The sequence below is a fragment of the Nannobrachium achirus genome, assembly GCF_963921795.1.
Source record: "Nannobrachium achirus genome assembly, chromosome: 6".
Taxonomy (NCBI): Eukaryota; Metazoa; Chordata; class Actinopteri; order Myctophiformes; family Myctophidae; genus Nannobrachium; species Nannobrachium achirus.
The window spans coordinates 36,098,368-36,114,932 of record NC_137815.1 but is presented as its reverse complement, the minus strand read 5'-3'; the positions used below and the strand labels follow the sequence as shown (position 1 = coordinate 36,114,932).

The 16,565-nt window shown below is 43.1% G+C and overlaps 1 protein-coding gene across 1 annotated transcript in view; it reads right to left on the bottom strand.

Moving 5' to 3' along the window:
* The window catches only part of LOC308287760 (arf-GAP with coiled-coil, ANK repeat and PH domain-containing protein 3-like), a gene marked incomplete at both ends in the record, with an annotated part of 110,166 nt that extends 93,995 nt beyond the window's left edge, over positions 1-16,171 (bottom strand). Inside the window, one exon of the mRNA XM_080729013.1 lies at positions 16,125-16,171. Coding sequence (XP_080585139.1) covers positions 16,125-16,171 — 47 coding nt within the window. The remainder of the gene's footprint in view (positions 1-16,124) is intronic.
* Between the last annotated feature and the right edge of the window lie 394 nt (positions 16,172-16,565).

Below are 16,565 nucleotides of genomic sequence, written 5' to 3'. Positions count from 1 at the left end.
TAGTGGGGACCTGATGATCTGTCTTGTGATGTTTTGTATATGGTTTTGTGTTGTTTTTGTGTTGAACAGACTGTGAAGACAAATTTCCCCTCGGGGACAATACAAATTATTATTATTATCTTCTGATTATGTGGTGCCCAACCTGGTCCTCTTTACTCTCCTTGTTTTAAATCTTGTTAAAATATTTTTGGCGTTACTGTTTGCTTTGAAAATCCACAGAGGCAACTATGTGTGCGTCACTGCTTTTTGAATAGAAGCACAACATCATCACGTGGCAAAGGACAACAGTTTGCACAGGTCTTAAACTAGGCTACAAAAGGGTCAAGGGTCAGATTACTCTCACAGATAAAACCATAAAGCTATTGGAAACCAGCGTATAATAATACAACTTTAATCTTCCTCTTGGCAGAGGTTTAGACACATTTAGTCCGGCCTCTGTGTGATCGACAGTTATGGAATAAGTACTCACATGTTTTTACTTTTAGGTGAAAGTATCAATACTGCAATGTGGAAATGCTTACAAGTAGAAGTCCCGTATTGAAAAACGTACTTCGGTAAAAGTACAAAGATATTTGCATCAAAATATACTTAAAGTACCAAAAGTAAAAGTACTCATTGTTCAAGTTCAAATAAATAGCCGATCTACGTACTTGCTCACAACATTGTGAGCATTGTAAAAATATATATAGGGCTGATGTGGTTAATGTGTGTTTTGTAATAATAATCAAAACTTGAGTACAGTAGGACTTGAGTGCACGTACTTGGTTACTTTACACTACTAGTGATCAATGCAACACAAATGACCTGATGCAACACACCTTCCATCTGCAAGCAGCAGCAGACCAACGAGTGGTAAATGGTAAATAGTAAATGGTGCATTCATATAGCGCTTTTATCCAAAGCGCTTTACATAGATTGTGTATTACATTCACCCATTCACACACACATTCATATACAACGGTGGCGGAGGAAACCATGCAAGGTACCAACCTGCTCATCAGGAGCAATTAGGGGTTCAGAGACTTCGACACCAACTCTGGGGGATCCCGGCTCTACCGGCCACTCTAACCCTAAGCCAACTGTTCCATTCTTCTCCATTATATCACACACACACTGTGATTGAATGGGAGAAAGTAGATGTGGATCTAGGCTTGGAGGGTAAGAGGCTAGTGGTGTGTGTGTGAGTATTAATAGTATTATGTAGGGCTATCCAGTTGATTTAATCACAGAGTGTGGTGAGCAGAAAATCCTATTTCAGATATGGGTCCACTCCACACACAGTTAAGCCCCCCAGTACACACACACACACACACACACACACGCACGCACGCACGACACGCACACTCACACACACACGCACGCACGCACGCACGCACGCACTCACGCACAGCAGCAGCAGCACGTGTCACAGAATCTGTGGTGTGTTGGGGATTCATTCAGTGGTCATGTTGTATTATGTAATATGAATCAATGAATGTTCTCACGTTTAAAAAACAGTACGGAACAAGCCCACAAGTGTTACAAATAAAATGACTGTTTAACGGGACAATTTACGATTACACTTTAGACATTTTAGCAGATTAAAATAAATGGCATGAACCACAGATAACAAGCTGACGCACGGACATACACACGGACGGACAGACAGGAGCAATAGCCTTTGGCTATCTGGCCTGGCGGAGACAATAATAAAACAAATATGAACCAACATACTGTATATCTGCATATATAACGACAATAAGTGATACAAGGAGATAGAGGATAGATAGAGGGTTTAAGTGGTTAGGTAAGCAAGCAGCATAGTGATACACGCAAAAACAATGCAGGAAGACCTCAGCTCACCAGCAGCTACTTTGTCATCCAAAGTGTTTGCCGTGCATTAATGACATCTACATTTGTGAATCCCATAAACATCAGCGGGTTCTTGTTATGGTTGAGGTTAGCTGTCCACACAGTGTCCAGCCTGCTGCTGTGGTGACTCAGTGTGACTCCATCCAACTGAGTACATGACCACTTGACCACATGAGTCAGTGCAATAGGCCACCGGATGAAAACCAACTTGCAGAGACGTTGAAGTGTTCTTGACACAAGGTAATCCTTATCCAACGCCCTATATTAATGTGGCATTTTTAATACATTTTAGATGTTAGAAATGTGGCCAGGCAGATGCTCTGGGCCACTATACTGCTACACATAGAAATGGAATGTAAATAAGAGGTCCAGTGGATCCCTCTCTTTCCAACACCCAATAACACCACCCATTTGATTATTACCCACAAACCCCTTTGAAGCAACAACATTTCTTTTTCAGGCCTCAGACATGAAAGACTGAGTCTCTGCAGCTCAGTCTCAGTGATGTCATTACGTGCGCATCCCGCATCAAAAACTCATTCAAGTCGCCCAGGGACTCATTCATGTCATGGTCCTGGGGTCCCGGGGATGCGCCTCCATTGGAGTCCATGTTAAAATAATTTACCGGGTCGCGGTAAAATAAAAACATTTTAAAATTCCACAGACACCACCATTGTTCATGGGTGAAAGCATCCTACTTTACCCTACGTTAACACAAATAAAATCCACGTAGAAAGTCTTAAACAGGCGATAGAAACGTCAATGTTTTGATTCCACCGACGTCCGACGCCATTTTGCGCGCCCGAATTCATTAGGGGCACATGTTTTAGTAGTTTTATTAGTTCTAAGTTCAAACATTAGCCAAATTGTAAAATAAATATAAGAAATAGGCAAACATTTTGAAAATAGCCGATCTACAAGCTCACAGCGCTCGTAAACATTGTATCAGAGGACTAATAAAACTTTTCTGGGACCCATTTGAATGACCACCTGTGGGTCCCGGGACCCATTACATTGAAAACCTAGTAACATCACTGTGGGAGTAATGTGGCCTGTGTGGCCTCTCATATCGTTGTTGTCCGGTGGAAACCTTGTACTGTATGTCCAAAACCGGACTATGGCCTCGGGCCTACACTACACTATAGCGGTTAATGCGCAACCACATATACTGTAGGCTCTATCATCGCATGATTCGATTCCCGAGCCTGGTGGGCTTTGCTGCGTATCACTCCCTGTCTCTCTCTCCCTGTTTTGTGTCACTCTCCACTACTATTATCTAAATAAAACTTGAAAACAAGCTTGTAGATCTGCTACTTTTGAATCCTGAAAAGTGATTTTGGACGTACGAGGTTTGCACCCCGACAGAGACGACGTTATGTACCGTGGGGTTGAAGTAAAATATTGACTCAAATTGAAAAGGGGGCGATTGTTGGGGGGGATTTTTCTTTTTTTCTACGAGTGCTGAAGAGCTGTGTTGTTTAGCTTGACAAACATGGAGCAGTGAGAGTGCAAAGGGTCAATGGTTTCCTAAATGGATGCTTCCCTGAGGAGAAGACCTGCTGCTGAGGAGGGGGATACGTATTGATGTCTGCCTGAGGTGGTCTCTCCTTATGGGGGTGAACTCTGCAAAACCTGTCCCCCCAAGCATGACACTTTTCTCCATGCCCTCCCTGTGTGTGTGTGTGTGTGTGTGTGTGTGTGTGTGTGTGTGTGTGTGTGTGTGTGTGTGTGTGTGTGTGTGTGTGTGTGTGTGTGTGTGTGTGTGTGTGTGTGTGTGTGTGTGTGTGGGTGAGCGCTGCAAGGTGTTGTGAGCTTGTATATCGGCTATTTTCGGCAAAGAGGTTTGGTGTAGAGGGGAAAAAGAGCACACTAAGTACAGAGTGAAAGGTCAAGTTTATTAAGTATTGACCGTTCAAGTGGTTAAATATCTCAAAACACAAATTGACATGAATCCAAAATACACTGATGATCGTGCTGTCAAACAATGAAACTACGTATTTGGGATCTATGAAAAGGTTGTGGGGGTCCCTGCTTCATCTCTCTCAACGAAAGGGTCCTTGGCCTGAAAACGTTGAAGACCCCTGCTCTACTGTAATGCTGCTAGACCACTTATTATTATCACTGTGCACCAGTGAGTGAGTGGGATGGCTGAAGTGATTTTGTATAGTTCCTTTTCTGTGCAGAACGCATGTGAAATGAAAAGCCCTTTATAATTGAGACAGATTTTAAAGTGATATTATATAGCACATTAATACATGCAACTCAAAGTGCTTTACACAAAAAAAGAATGGTCATAAAAATGTACATAAAAAGCATAAAGAAGCAAATCAAATGAGCAGAGGAAAAAAAGAACAGAAAAATAATCTCACTGAATATCTGTCATTGCAATAAGCAAGGCAAAAATAAACATGTCTTAAGATTACTCTTAAAAAGATCTACTGCCATTCTCAGATTGACTGGCAGAGAGTTCCAGAGTTTGGGGACAAACTAAGAGCTGTCTCTCCATTTAGATATTTTTGGGGGCTTTATTTATAGGTTACAGACAGTAGAGACAGAGAGGAAACAGGGAGAGAGAGATGGGGAAAGACATGCAGCAAAGATCATCAGGGACGGGAGTCGAACCCGTGACGCGTGCTGTCAGGCTATACACTTCAGCCAAAGTGCCTGGATTGCTGGGCCACGGCCCAGGTCTCTTTTTAATGACAAAATAAAAGTAGAAAAAAAAAAAGTCTGTGCCAGAGGAACTGAGCGACTTACTAGGTTCTGGACATTTTATGTGCCACTTGTTATCATTTCTATGTTAATCTACTATGTATAGTATTTATATACGGCCATGTACTAATATAAAAAATATATATTTTGTTTCTTTAAATTCATTTCATACCTAAATTTCAATTCACACAGCTCATCAAATAATCACCTCATACACATGCCTTCTTTAGCTTGTAAAAAGCCCTATACACCACCATATTTACATTTTCTGTCCCCCTAACCATGCCTAAAAGGAAGTAAAAAAAGAAGAAGAAAAAAAAAAACTAAACTAGATTATTAATAACAGGACTAGTGGTCCAGGCGCATACTACGGCTCTGATGCATGACAGCGTGTCGCCTGTTCAAATCCCGATCCCGACAACCTTTGCTGTGTGTCACTCCCCATCTCTCTCCCCATTTCCTGTCAGTCTAAAATGTCCTATCAATAAAGGCATAAAAGCCCAAAAACAAATCTGATAAAAATAAAAGGTTATTAATAACAGTATTTCAGACCATCATTAAGGTGGATACAGCCACCTGCCCAGATGGACATAAAGAGGATAGGATTTGCATATGGACGGGTTAGCAGCAGCAGATGGGTCATTTTGTTTCAATCACAATATGGACTGTGTGTAAGTATTAACATGCATTAGTAGGAGTGGTTTGATTACTACTATATGTGAGTGGTGGCGTGAAATGTGAAATCTAAACAATGAGTCGCCACCGTACAATGGAGTACGAAGCATTAATAATAGTAAGCTGACAGGAAGATCAGATGCTGGTGATATTATACAACCTTGAAGAAAGTGTTCTGAGAGATTTTATCCCACCACTTTAAGCAGATAAGGAGTGTTGGGGTGCAGATGGAAGAATGTCTGCTATAGGCTTCCGCTTTTCATGCTGTTCGTACATATAAGTACACTGCCACGTGCTTATGGATAGCACCACTTTTCTAGGGAGACCTGCTGTGATTGGCCAGTGGTCACTGTGATTGACAGTAGCGTTTTTTGTAACTATGCCTAAACCTAACCTTAACCCTAACCCTAACGCGATAATGGAATCCGTAGGAGATGGGGTTTAATAAATCAGAAGGCGCGGCTTATGATTTGCTGGAGCGGAGGCCGGGAGTGCTCCGCTGTGTTCACTTGGACCGCGTGGGTGAATGTTAACCTAGTGAAATGCTAACCTGCCGACGCTGGTGAGTAGCTAACCTGTCAACCTGCCAACAAGCGCTCCTTCCACAAGCGTCTCCTACGGATTCCAAAAAAGCAACCCTAACCTCACAAAAAACTATACCTAAACCTAAACCTTACCCCTAAACTATGCCTGCCAGGAAGCCAATCAGACACCGGTAAGGCGGGTCTACCGTAGAACGTTGGTGGAATCCAACGTTCTAGTTTCTGAGCAGAATACAGACCGACCACTAGCTGCTACAGACCTGTCTGCTGGTGCCGCTGCGCACGAGCCGTGTGTGTGTGTGTGTGTGTGTGTGTGTGTGTGTGTGTGTGTGTGGTGGGGGGGGGGGGGGGGTGTGTGTGGTATTTGTTACAGAAAAAAGGTCCCTTTCCTGATTAGAAACACAAGATTAAAAAAGAAAGAAAAAAAGAGTTGGCAAGTTGGACCGGGGGAGAGAGGCAGTTGCCATGACACCCAGTGCAACAGGACACCAGTGGCAACAGCCATGCTAATTTACCCTCCTCCTTATGAGAGGCCGAGCCGCCCCGTTACATATCTCCATATTTCACAGATGGCTGACCCATACAAATGCATTATTATCTCCAGTGATGTACTGGTCCTTACACAGGACACCAAAGCGTTCCCACAGTCATTTTTCACGCGCACACTTGCAGGGTAGGCCACGGTACGGTGCACTTGCGTGCACTGCACACACATGCACGCTAGAACACATCCCCCCTAGATTCACAAGTCAACTACCCAAATGGTAGCCTGGGTACCAGCCTGCTACGTAACGTTCAGTGGATTGGTTTTATCACTTTACTTCCTCCAGTTGACTAGAATTTCCGAGCGCCACCTGTTACGTAGGTCGTTGCTGATTGGATGTTGTTCCAACGAATCAGAGTAAGGTCAGGGTAGCTACGTCATCAGCCAGCGAAAACAAACTGGTGTATTTGTCATGCCCTGCACCACAGACCAATCAGAAGCCGCGAGTGGTTTCTACTCGTTTTCTATGTCCCACCTCCCTTGGAGATAGGAGCCTGGCCAAACTGAGAAGCCAAGTGACAAAACCAATCCACTGAACGTAGCGTAGCAGGCTGGTACCCAGGCAACCCAAGTGGCTACTTTGCATAAAAGGTGTACCGGTGAGCGTCCTCATACACGGTATAAAAGCAACACAGGATTGTTGGGTTACTAGCCTGACACTCAGCCTGACATTTTATTTAGTTTCTAGCGATTCAGGGGCTGGAGCCAGGCTATGGGGTTACAGTACTGCTACTGTGGTATCCTGTCACACAACTAAGCTAAAAACTAGTCATTTCCTATATACAAACATGTTTCCTATTACTATTTATACACCCATAAACCTATGACAAATGATTATTAATCACATACATTAAGGTCATTAGAAGATATTTTCCAATGCTGGTCTCCTCACGAGTTGACTCTCATGCTATATCAGCTGTTCTGTGCACGTGTAGGCGCTCGCGCGTGCATGTGATGTCATTAAAATACCGTTCCAGAGAAGAAATAAATCACCATTACACCACTGATCATCTCAGAGAGAGACACAATGATGTGGTCGAGAGAGAGGATTACAGGTGATGACGCAGGTACAGTGTATGTGTGATATAAATAGAGACACCGTTTCCCAGCGATAGTAATCAGGGCGCCAGCCAGCAGATATCTCCACAGCAGCCACAGAAACTGTAATCTGTAAAAGAAAAGGCAGCTCAGATACTCTCTGTCTGTCCATGACCGTGAACCGCCAGACAGCCAATGATAAAAGGCCAAATCGTACTTATCCTTTTAATTGTTTTACCCCCTCTCATGATCGTGCAGATTTTTTAAATATAATAAAAGCATGAGGAAACTCTATCATAACAGACAGTGTCCAAGACCTTTATACTGTATGTAAACCTCAACATACATTACAGATTTATGAAAATACATATGCCACACTAGTACTCAATGTACAAAACAAAACAGAAAAGCAACTACTGTAACTCCTCAGTGTTCATTATATTTGTACACTCTCAGAGATAAATTAACACTAAGGAGTATGACTTGTGATAAAATATTTTAATTTTTTATGTTACCATGAGCCGGTCATGAGCCCTAATTAAAGATCAACATTCAGTAAATAACAACTACAACAACAACAATAATAATAGTAATACACAATAAAACTGAAGAAAAAAGTGAAAGGACAATAAATACTCAAATGAATAACCACCAGCAACAGAATAAACAAATACATGACAAACACAAGGCCTACACAGTATAGTCAAGACCGAATCTATAACAGATAGAAACGGTGTATTTGCAACTAAAAGTGGGGAACGCAATGCAAAGAAAGGCTCTGAAGGAAATGAGGGAAAAGGAAAATCTGCGTATTATTAGTCCACTGAGGACCAAGAAACATGCATAGTTTGCATACATTTCCCATGAAGCGTGGGGTTCATGAAGTGCATCTATCAAAACCACATGTAGTCTCAGTCCACGCACCGTGTGTGACCTGCCATCTGTCGCAGCTGCAAGTCTCTCACGTACCACCGGGAACCACAGTCAGTCAGTCAGTCAGTCAGTCAGTCAGTCAGTCGCCACACAGAGGAGAGACCAGGGGTCCTCAACCTGTGGGTCGGGACAAATTATTTTGGGGGGTCCCCAGATGATTAACTTAATGTGCAACATTGTTTTCTCACTCAATAGTAAACAAACCAACACAAAGTTTAAGTGTTTAGAGGGTCTCTAAAGTTACAATTGAAGGACATTTTAATACTTCTGAAATGACAAATTAAACATTGGCCAAAGTGTCAAATATTAGAGACAGAAATTGTGAAAATAGCCGATCTACATGTTCCGTGCACTTATCGTAAGATGAGAGGACTGCAGCTGAGAAGGTTTTGCATGCTTGCTCATACAACTGTGGCTGAATGAAAACAGGCAAACTAGTGAAAACTATTCCTTCTTGACTGAATTCCCCTCTTTTAACTCATCACAGCAGTATTCCATACTATACCTCCTCCTTATCCAGCTAAAGAAGCCTGATTATTTGTTTACACACAACCGTATTTGGCCTGCAGACTGAAATCTCACAGTGTTATGTTACAGCAAACAATAACAGACTCTACAACTCTCTCTTTCTTTCTTTCTCTCTCTCTTCCTGTGTTTCTGCCGTCTTTTTTCCACAGCCACGTGTGAACTCACTCAACCTGTCTGGAGACAGAGATAAGGAGAGCAGAAAGGAAACAGACAGACAGAGAGAGAGAAGACCCTTTCACAATGATGAACTCCAGACATGTCCAGAGAATCAGGTCGGGACACTGTCCACATCAGACAGACATATCTCTATAGGCAGCAGGCAGTGTGACTCGCAGTGAAACCTTGAAATGTGCAGCCAGTGACATCTCACAATATATACAATACACATTAACTAGGTCTCTCGCAATTATTGCACAACTGTAATTATTTGCGATAATCGCCTATTTTTGCATAGTCGTCATAATTGTTTCCATTTTGAGAAAGGTTTGTACATTTCGAAACATTCTCAGAAATAGTAGAAATAGACGACCTGCGGTTGTAAGTCGCCTATTTCCACTATTTTATTACAAATCTTTAGAATAAAGTACTAAATATGGCGTATTTTGACCTTAATATATTATTTATTTTGATTATTGGTATAGGTAATTGTCTGTCATTTCTTTGTCAAGTAAAATGTCATAATCGTGACAGCCCTAATTAACATAATTTGGACTATTATACAACCGTTCCATTTTTGTCTCAGATGCACTCTAACAGGGGTGTGGCGGCTATGGTTGATTTTAGCACTGCATGCATGTGGTGGGTTTGACATAAAAAGGCCCTATGGCGTTTTTCCAAGTCTGTGTCGGGAATCTTGTGATGCACTAAAGACCACAGTTATGCACTGAACTGATATCCTTTGGAAGACAAAGAAGCCATATCCAGATTGTCTTTGACAATAATATCTGTAGGTTTGATATTAACGTTCTATTGATTAGCCTCTGTTTTTAATCAGCAGCTGAGCTCAACCATGAAAATCTATACCTGTTGATCGACACTGTCCAGCTGGATAACTCATCCATTCAGTCAGTCACTCACCCACCCAATCACTCACACACACCCATTTGGCAGACAAATATGAATGAAATGACATTTATTGCATCAGTCATTTGAGCTGTTCATCTCACCTGTTACAGTAAGTGGGGTCTAGTAAGGACCCCCTGGACGCCCTTGAGGGGGTTCCAGGGGGTCCCCAGCAAAATGAGGAACACAAACTTAAGCCCTACATTATATATTGTGCTTTATTATTGAAATCTTGACAAACCTTGACAAATCGTCTCTTATGAGGGGGTCCCTGGCACTAACTCTTTTCAGATGGAGGTCGGCAGCCAAATACGTAACAATTTGGGAGTCCCTTGACAACATGGAAAACCCCTGATTTATGCAATCAAGCGTTGATTGCAGAACAACAACCGCCATAGATTAGACCCTGTTGATTGAGAAGGAGAGCGGGGCGGTCACACATTGATATTCTGCCCGTGTGTATTCTACGAGACGACAGCGCAAAGCACTCAGGCATGATGACGTCAGAAGAAGGAAATCTCTTCACTTTCATTACAGGAGGTGAGCTCCTGTGAAACGTAGGACGAGTGAAAACTGTGGCTGAGTGATGATTGACATCTAAAAAGCACTACTGTCTGGGAATCTGATTACAATTCCATAGCAGCACTAAGAGCTTAAAGCCTGCATGGCACACAGGCTTTGTAATGGATGTTTTTGTTATAGAATGAAAGGCTGCTGCAGGTGACTCATAGTGTGTTGCAGAAAAGGTCAGAGCACAAGTTATTTTATTTGACGGACAAAAGAGGGAGAATCAGAAAAAAGGATGACTTTGAAAGGTTGCATGAAAGGGCTGCGGATGCACTGTGCCTTATTGTACAATGCATGTTTTCTTTGACAGAGGAACACATACAGTACAGCTGAGCTGACACACTCAACTGTCAGTCCACACACACAGGTTAAAACCTGCAGTGGGTGTGACAGAGAGAGAGAGAGAGAGAGAGAGAGAGAGAGAGAGAGAGAGAGAGAGAGAGAGAGAGAGAGAGAGAGAGAGAGAGAAAACAAGAGCAAGAGAGTGTGTGCGAGTTTACATTCTATGCACATTAAATAATTTTGATGTCCGCTGCTACAGTGTTTGATATGACTTTCGATTCAATTCTACTTCATCACAAAGTTGTCTCAAGCACTTTACTTGCAGAGCAGAGACCCACCCTGAGCAAAACATTTTATTTATTTTTTTGCGACATTTTTTTGAGGCAACAACATTTTTTCTTCTTTAACTGGAAGAAAAGTCAGGCAGACCCAGGCTCTATAGGGTGGCCGACCATATGCCTTATAGATTTGCACATAGGAGACTGCACGCTCACTTCATGTACTGTACATTTGATTTTTTTCACATTAGATTTTCCCACTCCCTACTCTTTAAGATTATTATTATTATACTTGGTTGTAAACTTGTGATGTCACATAAACTTAAAGGGATAAATGCTTTTTTCTATTTATTATTCACCCCATGGAGACTTGAATTCAAGAATATTTTAATTTTTTTGTCGCATTCCTAAGACGATAATTTGATGACCAGCAGTGGTTCCCTATGGAGACACAAAGCGTGTCTCCATAGGGATGTGACAAAAATGAAATAATATCCATGAATTCAAGTATCCATGGGGTGATTTATCAATAGACAAAGGGACATTTTGGGGGTGAACTTTGAGTGGAGTTAACCCTGTGAGTAGGAAAAGAGAGAGACAGAGAGAGAGAGAGAGCGAGAGAGAGAGAGAAACAGAGAATACAAAGTGAGAGCAGACTGGTGAGGAGAGAGTGAGAAGAAAGACTCCCTCCTGCTCCTCTGTTGCTCCAGTGTTGCACAATAAAGCAGGCAGAGCGAGAGAGAGAGAGAGAGAGAGAGAGAGAGAGAGAGAGAGAGAGAGAGGGCCCGCCAGACCAATAGGAAGACCCCCTCTGACAAGCTAATCACACTCAGATGCTTATAGCATCCACTTTGAAATCACACATGGCCGTTCGACGGCTTTCCATTAGAAAAAGATCACACTCAGACACTGTACTGAGAGCCGCCGGGGACCCCCAGGGGTCCTTGACTACGGGTTCCACTTCCAAGGGGGTCCCCAATCTAAATAATGGAAAGTAAAGCAAATGGCCGCTTGTTGTCAGTCAGTGTTATTGACTATCTAAGTCTATTTTTGCTATTCGTCGTTCCTGAACCGGATCCGACATTGAGGAATCTGAATCGTTTCCATCACATTTGGAACAGTTTCTGTAACCCTTTTTATCACTCTCAAAGCTGGTTATATGGACTTCACATTCAATTATAAATACGGGTGGTTAATTCCAAGAACCATCGTAAAACTCTGAGAGTGTACAAATGGAAACAAATGGACCCACAAGGGTCCACATATTTGTCATATGTGACCTGTGCACCCTTTGTCTATGAAGCCTATAAAACAGTCATGTAATTTTTATTTATTATGTTCCAATAATGTTCAACGACAGAAACACAATTAAAAATCGTTAATCGTTAATTATTTGAGCGACAATTAATCGTTGAGTAAAATGCGATAATTGTGACAGCTCTCCTAATGACACCGTAATAATGGTATTAACGACCATGCCCTGGTCTATACAACAGCCCCCCCCCCCTCTCCCACATGGCTTGTAAAACCGGCTTCAAAGAGAGAAAGTGCAACCTCAGCTTTAGTTGTTGACAGCGGAGGAATTTTCCCAATAACACTCCTGTTCAGTTCACAGGGCTGTGGGAAAAATGAGATTGAGAGTGGAGGGAAGAGGAAGTGTTTGAAACGTCTGTTGTTTGTCCATGTTTTCCTGCTGTGGCCTGTTCTCTCTCTCTGCACTGGGGGGAGACAGACCAGACCATCCATCAACACACTGACACCTGTCACCTGGTGGGTTCTCTAGTCTCTACACCACAGCTGCAGCTGTTTCCATCACCATTAGCCACACCAACCCCACTGCAGTGGTTCTCAACCTGTGGGTTGTGACCCCTAAGGGGGTCATTGGGGGGTGCAGATGACAGTAAAGTGACATTTATTTTATAATTTTTTTAGGTGGGGTTGGCGACAGGGCCTTTCTGTGTGGAGTTTGCATTTTCTCCCCGTGTCTCCTAGGGTTGATACCCTCACAAAAACATGCAGTAATCCTGGTCTCAATAATGCCTCCCCCTGGCCAGCCGGGGCGCTTGATGGAGGGGAAAGGAACTGGTTGGAATAACGTGTTCCTTCCATGCGCTACGTCCATCCCGGGGAAATCCCCCTGTCAGGTGAAAAGAAACAACTTGGACTACTCATGCATTGAAGGAAGCATGAGGTCAGTCCGTTGTCTCCCCAGGCGCGGCAGAGGGAGAGCAGAGCCCAGGATTACATAGGCGATTGGCACTGGGTGAAAATGGGTTGCAAAATCGTGGGATAAAAACAAAACAAAAACAATCAACACATCAACTACTATGAAAACTGGTCAAACATTGGCCAAACTGTCAAATAATATAATAATTATTTTTTAAATAGCCCATCTACAAGCTCACGACGCCTCGTAATGCGAGGCTTTTAAAGTATTCTTTATTGACCCACCCCCGCTCTGTCCCAACCAATAGCTTTTATTTCCGTGCCGCATTTCAAGACAGGATGTCGAATAATGGCAGATTTGAAATCGCTCCAAAATAGGCTTCATTTACACTCTGTAGAGTCTATTTATGTGAATAACACTGTCCATTCATTCTTAAGGTCTATTGTCAAAGTATAGGTGAACATTTGGCAGAAATAGGCATCACGTTGTGAGCTTTAACATGTTGACATACAACAACATGGTATATGTTGTTGTTTTTTAAAAACCCATTAAAACCAGGATTTTAGATTTTAGGTATTCAAAATTGCTTGGAGAGTCAGAGTGTATATCTGCTATTTTTTGGGGGGGTTGACAAACCTTGAAAGTGGGAGAACTACTGATTTACAGTAGAAGGCATTTATTTTGTACATTCGGCCCTCAGGTCTTGGTTAAGGTTAAGGCTGCATGAATGCATACAGATCTGTTGGTCTGTCCATACACGTACCTAGGATAAAAACACTACTTGCCATGCAGGAAGAAAAGACAGACGCACGCACGCACGCACACACGCACACTGGCACGCAAGGCAAAACGCCCGAGAGACAAACAGCCACCCCATTGTAGAGAGAGGAAAGAGGAGACATACTGAGACAGGGAGAATTAAGAGAGTAATGGGAGCCCTCCATACATGCAGCTGTATCACTTTATCCAGAAACAAGAAAATGAACATTCTTACTGCAAATGAGGACAGACTAGACCAGTGTTTCTCAACCTTTTCTCTGCCGGAGCACACCTTCATAGCCCCTGGTCTAATCACTAGACCAGGGGTCTTCAACGGTTTTCAGACTAACCCCCTATCTAAGAGAGATGAAGCAGGGACAATAATGGTGTATTGTATAAATTTGTGTTGCAAACCTTTTTCATTGAGTTCACATGCTTCATAGACTTGTTTGACGGCACTAGTCATGTTTGATTCATGCTAATGTGTATTTTTCAGACATCTAACCAATTAACCCCTCAATACTTAGTAAACTTGACCTTTCACTCTGTACTTAGTCTGCTCTTTCTTGCCCTCTCTTTGCCGAAGATCGACAATCTGACAACGCAAGGTGTTGTGAGCTTGTAGATCAGACTATATTTAGCACAACAATACAACACTGCTCTTTGGCATAATGAATAGGTGTTCCCTGGGGTAGGTTCTTATTCTCTTGTCCAGTGGTTTTCAACCAGTGGTCCGGGGACCACCAGTAGTCCTTTCAAGAGATTCTAGGTGCTCCCCAGCCAAATGATGGAGAGTTAGTAACCAAATGGACCCTTATGAATCTTTGACTCTTGAGAGTCTAAAATGAAACCAAATTGACCTGTTTCATGTTATGCTCTCAAGAGTTAAATTATTGTTAAACATCTGCAAGAAGACTACACAATTAGAGAATGTAGAAGGATTGTTATTGTGATCAATGTTGGCCTGTTATCTCTCCTACGGTACCATCATCAATACAGCATGGAATTGTGGACAAAATCTTTATCCAACAAAATATTCTTCAAGTTTTGGGTCTTGAGAGGCTAAATCTGGAATCTCATCAAATGGTGGTCCGTGGCCCAAATGCCGAATAAATAATGGACGTTGATATGAAAAGGGTTAAAAAAAAACACTGCTCTATATCAATCTCTCCTCTGCTTCCTCTGTCTTGGCCCATATACACCACCAGGAGTGCAGCAGTCAGATTGGGCACGTGGGCCTGTGTGGCAACTCTACCACAGCGGGCATTCATTCATTGAGCTGGGGACATGCAGCTGTGTACTGTAGACTCCTCACTCCTGTCCTGTCCCACCCCCGGTCTCCTTGCCAAGCAGAGCAATGCCGCCCTGCCCACCACAAGGGCACCCATCTATCTCTGCTCTAGTCTCTTTAATCACATGGCGGCATGCTGGCAGAGTGAGGGTTTGTCCTTATTAACGACGCGGCTGGGTTGCACCCAACCTGTTAGGCTATAATGCTGCAACACACCACACTCCCATTACAGGAAGATTAACGGGCTATAGGCTATTAGTCAGCAGCCGTTAATTGGTCACGTTTACGGAATGTCCATCATCACCCAGGAGGTCTTTGCAGACAGTGTGCATGTTTAAACATTCGCATTTTTAGGCCATTTCAGCTTAAAACGGTGACCAAATTAGTCCTATTGTACAAGGCTACTGTATGTTCCTCCCCCCTCTTCAGTGAACTATAATGGCACAACATGGGGAAATCGATTTAGCGACACCGACACACATGTACCCGGGCCGGGTAGCCTCTATACCCCTGCCAACAACTGTAGCACAAAAAATACATCATATTTCATAACGAATCATATAAAGGCCGACGAAAGAATAACTGTCAAGGTACGCCGACATCACGATAAAGCCACAGACAACCCATTTTAAATCACAGCCTATGTCATTTACAAATACAATGCTGTCTCACGCTGTAATAAAGCAGAAGCAGCGGACCACGCAGCGGTCATTATGAGAGGGAGAGACATCCGCGCGTAAAAGGCGTGCCATTTTTTTGCGCACCCACACCGTGGTGTGTGTGGCAGTGCCAGCCAGCCGGACACACACACACACACACACACACACACACACACACACACACACACACACACACACACACACACACACACACACACGTTCATCCATTCTCTTACCTGAATCGGGGTGAATCTTTTATACATTCTTCAAAGTCCACCGTCATATTTGCGTTTGCTTCTCGTCAATTTACTCCCACTTCACTCAGCCAATTTCATTGCCCGCAGCTGGAACCGTAGAGAAGGTGACAAGCTGGTTGGTTGGTTGGTACAGTATATTCCCAGACGCGACGCTCAGGCAGGCAGTCAGTCTCTCGCCCCGTTGACACACTGTGACACAGAATGCAGTCTCAACGCATGGTAGATTACTACTACTACGCCTACTACTAGCAACACTACCGCCGCTGTCTGGTGGAGGGAAAGAGGCGAGGCGTACAGCAGCTGCAGCCTGTAACCAACCGACCCGCCTCAAAGCAGAGGGAACAGAACAGCACCAACCACCACCACTCACGCAGCTAGGAGCAATAACACAATAAAACACGCAATTTGGACGCGCAGATT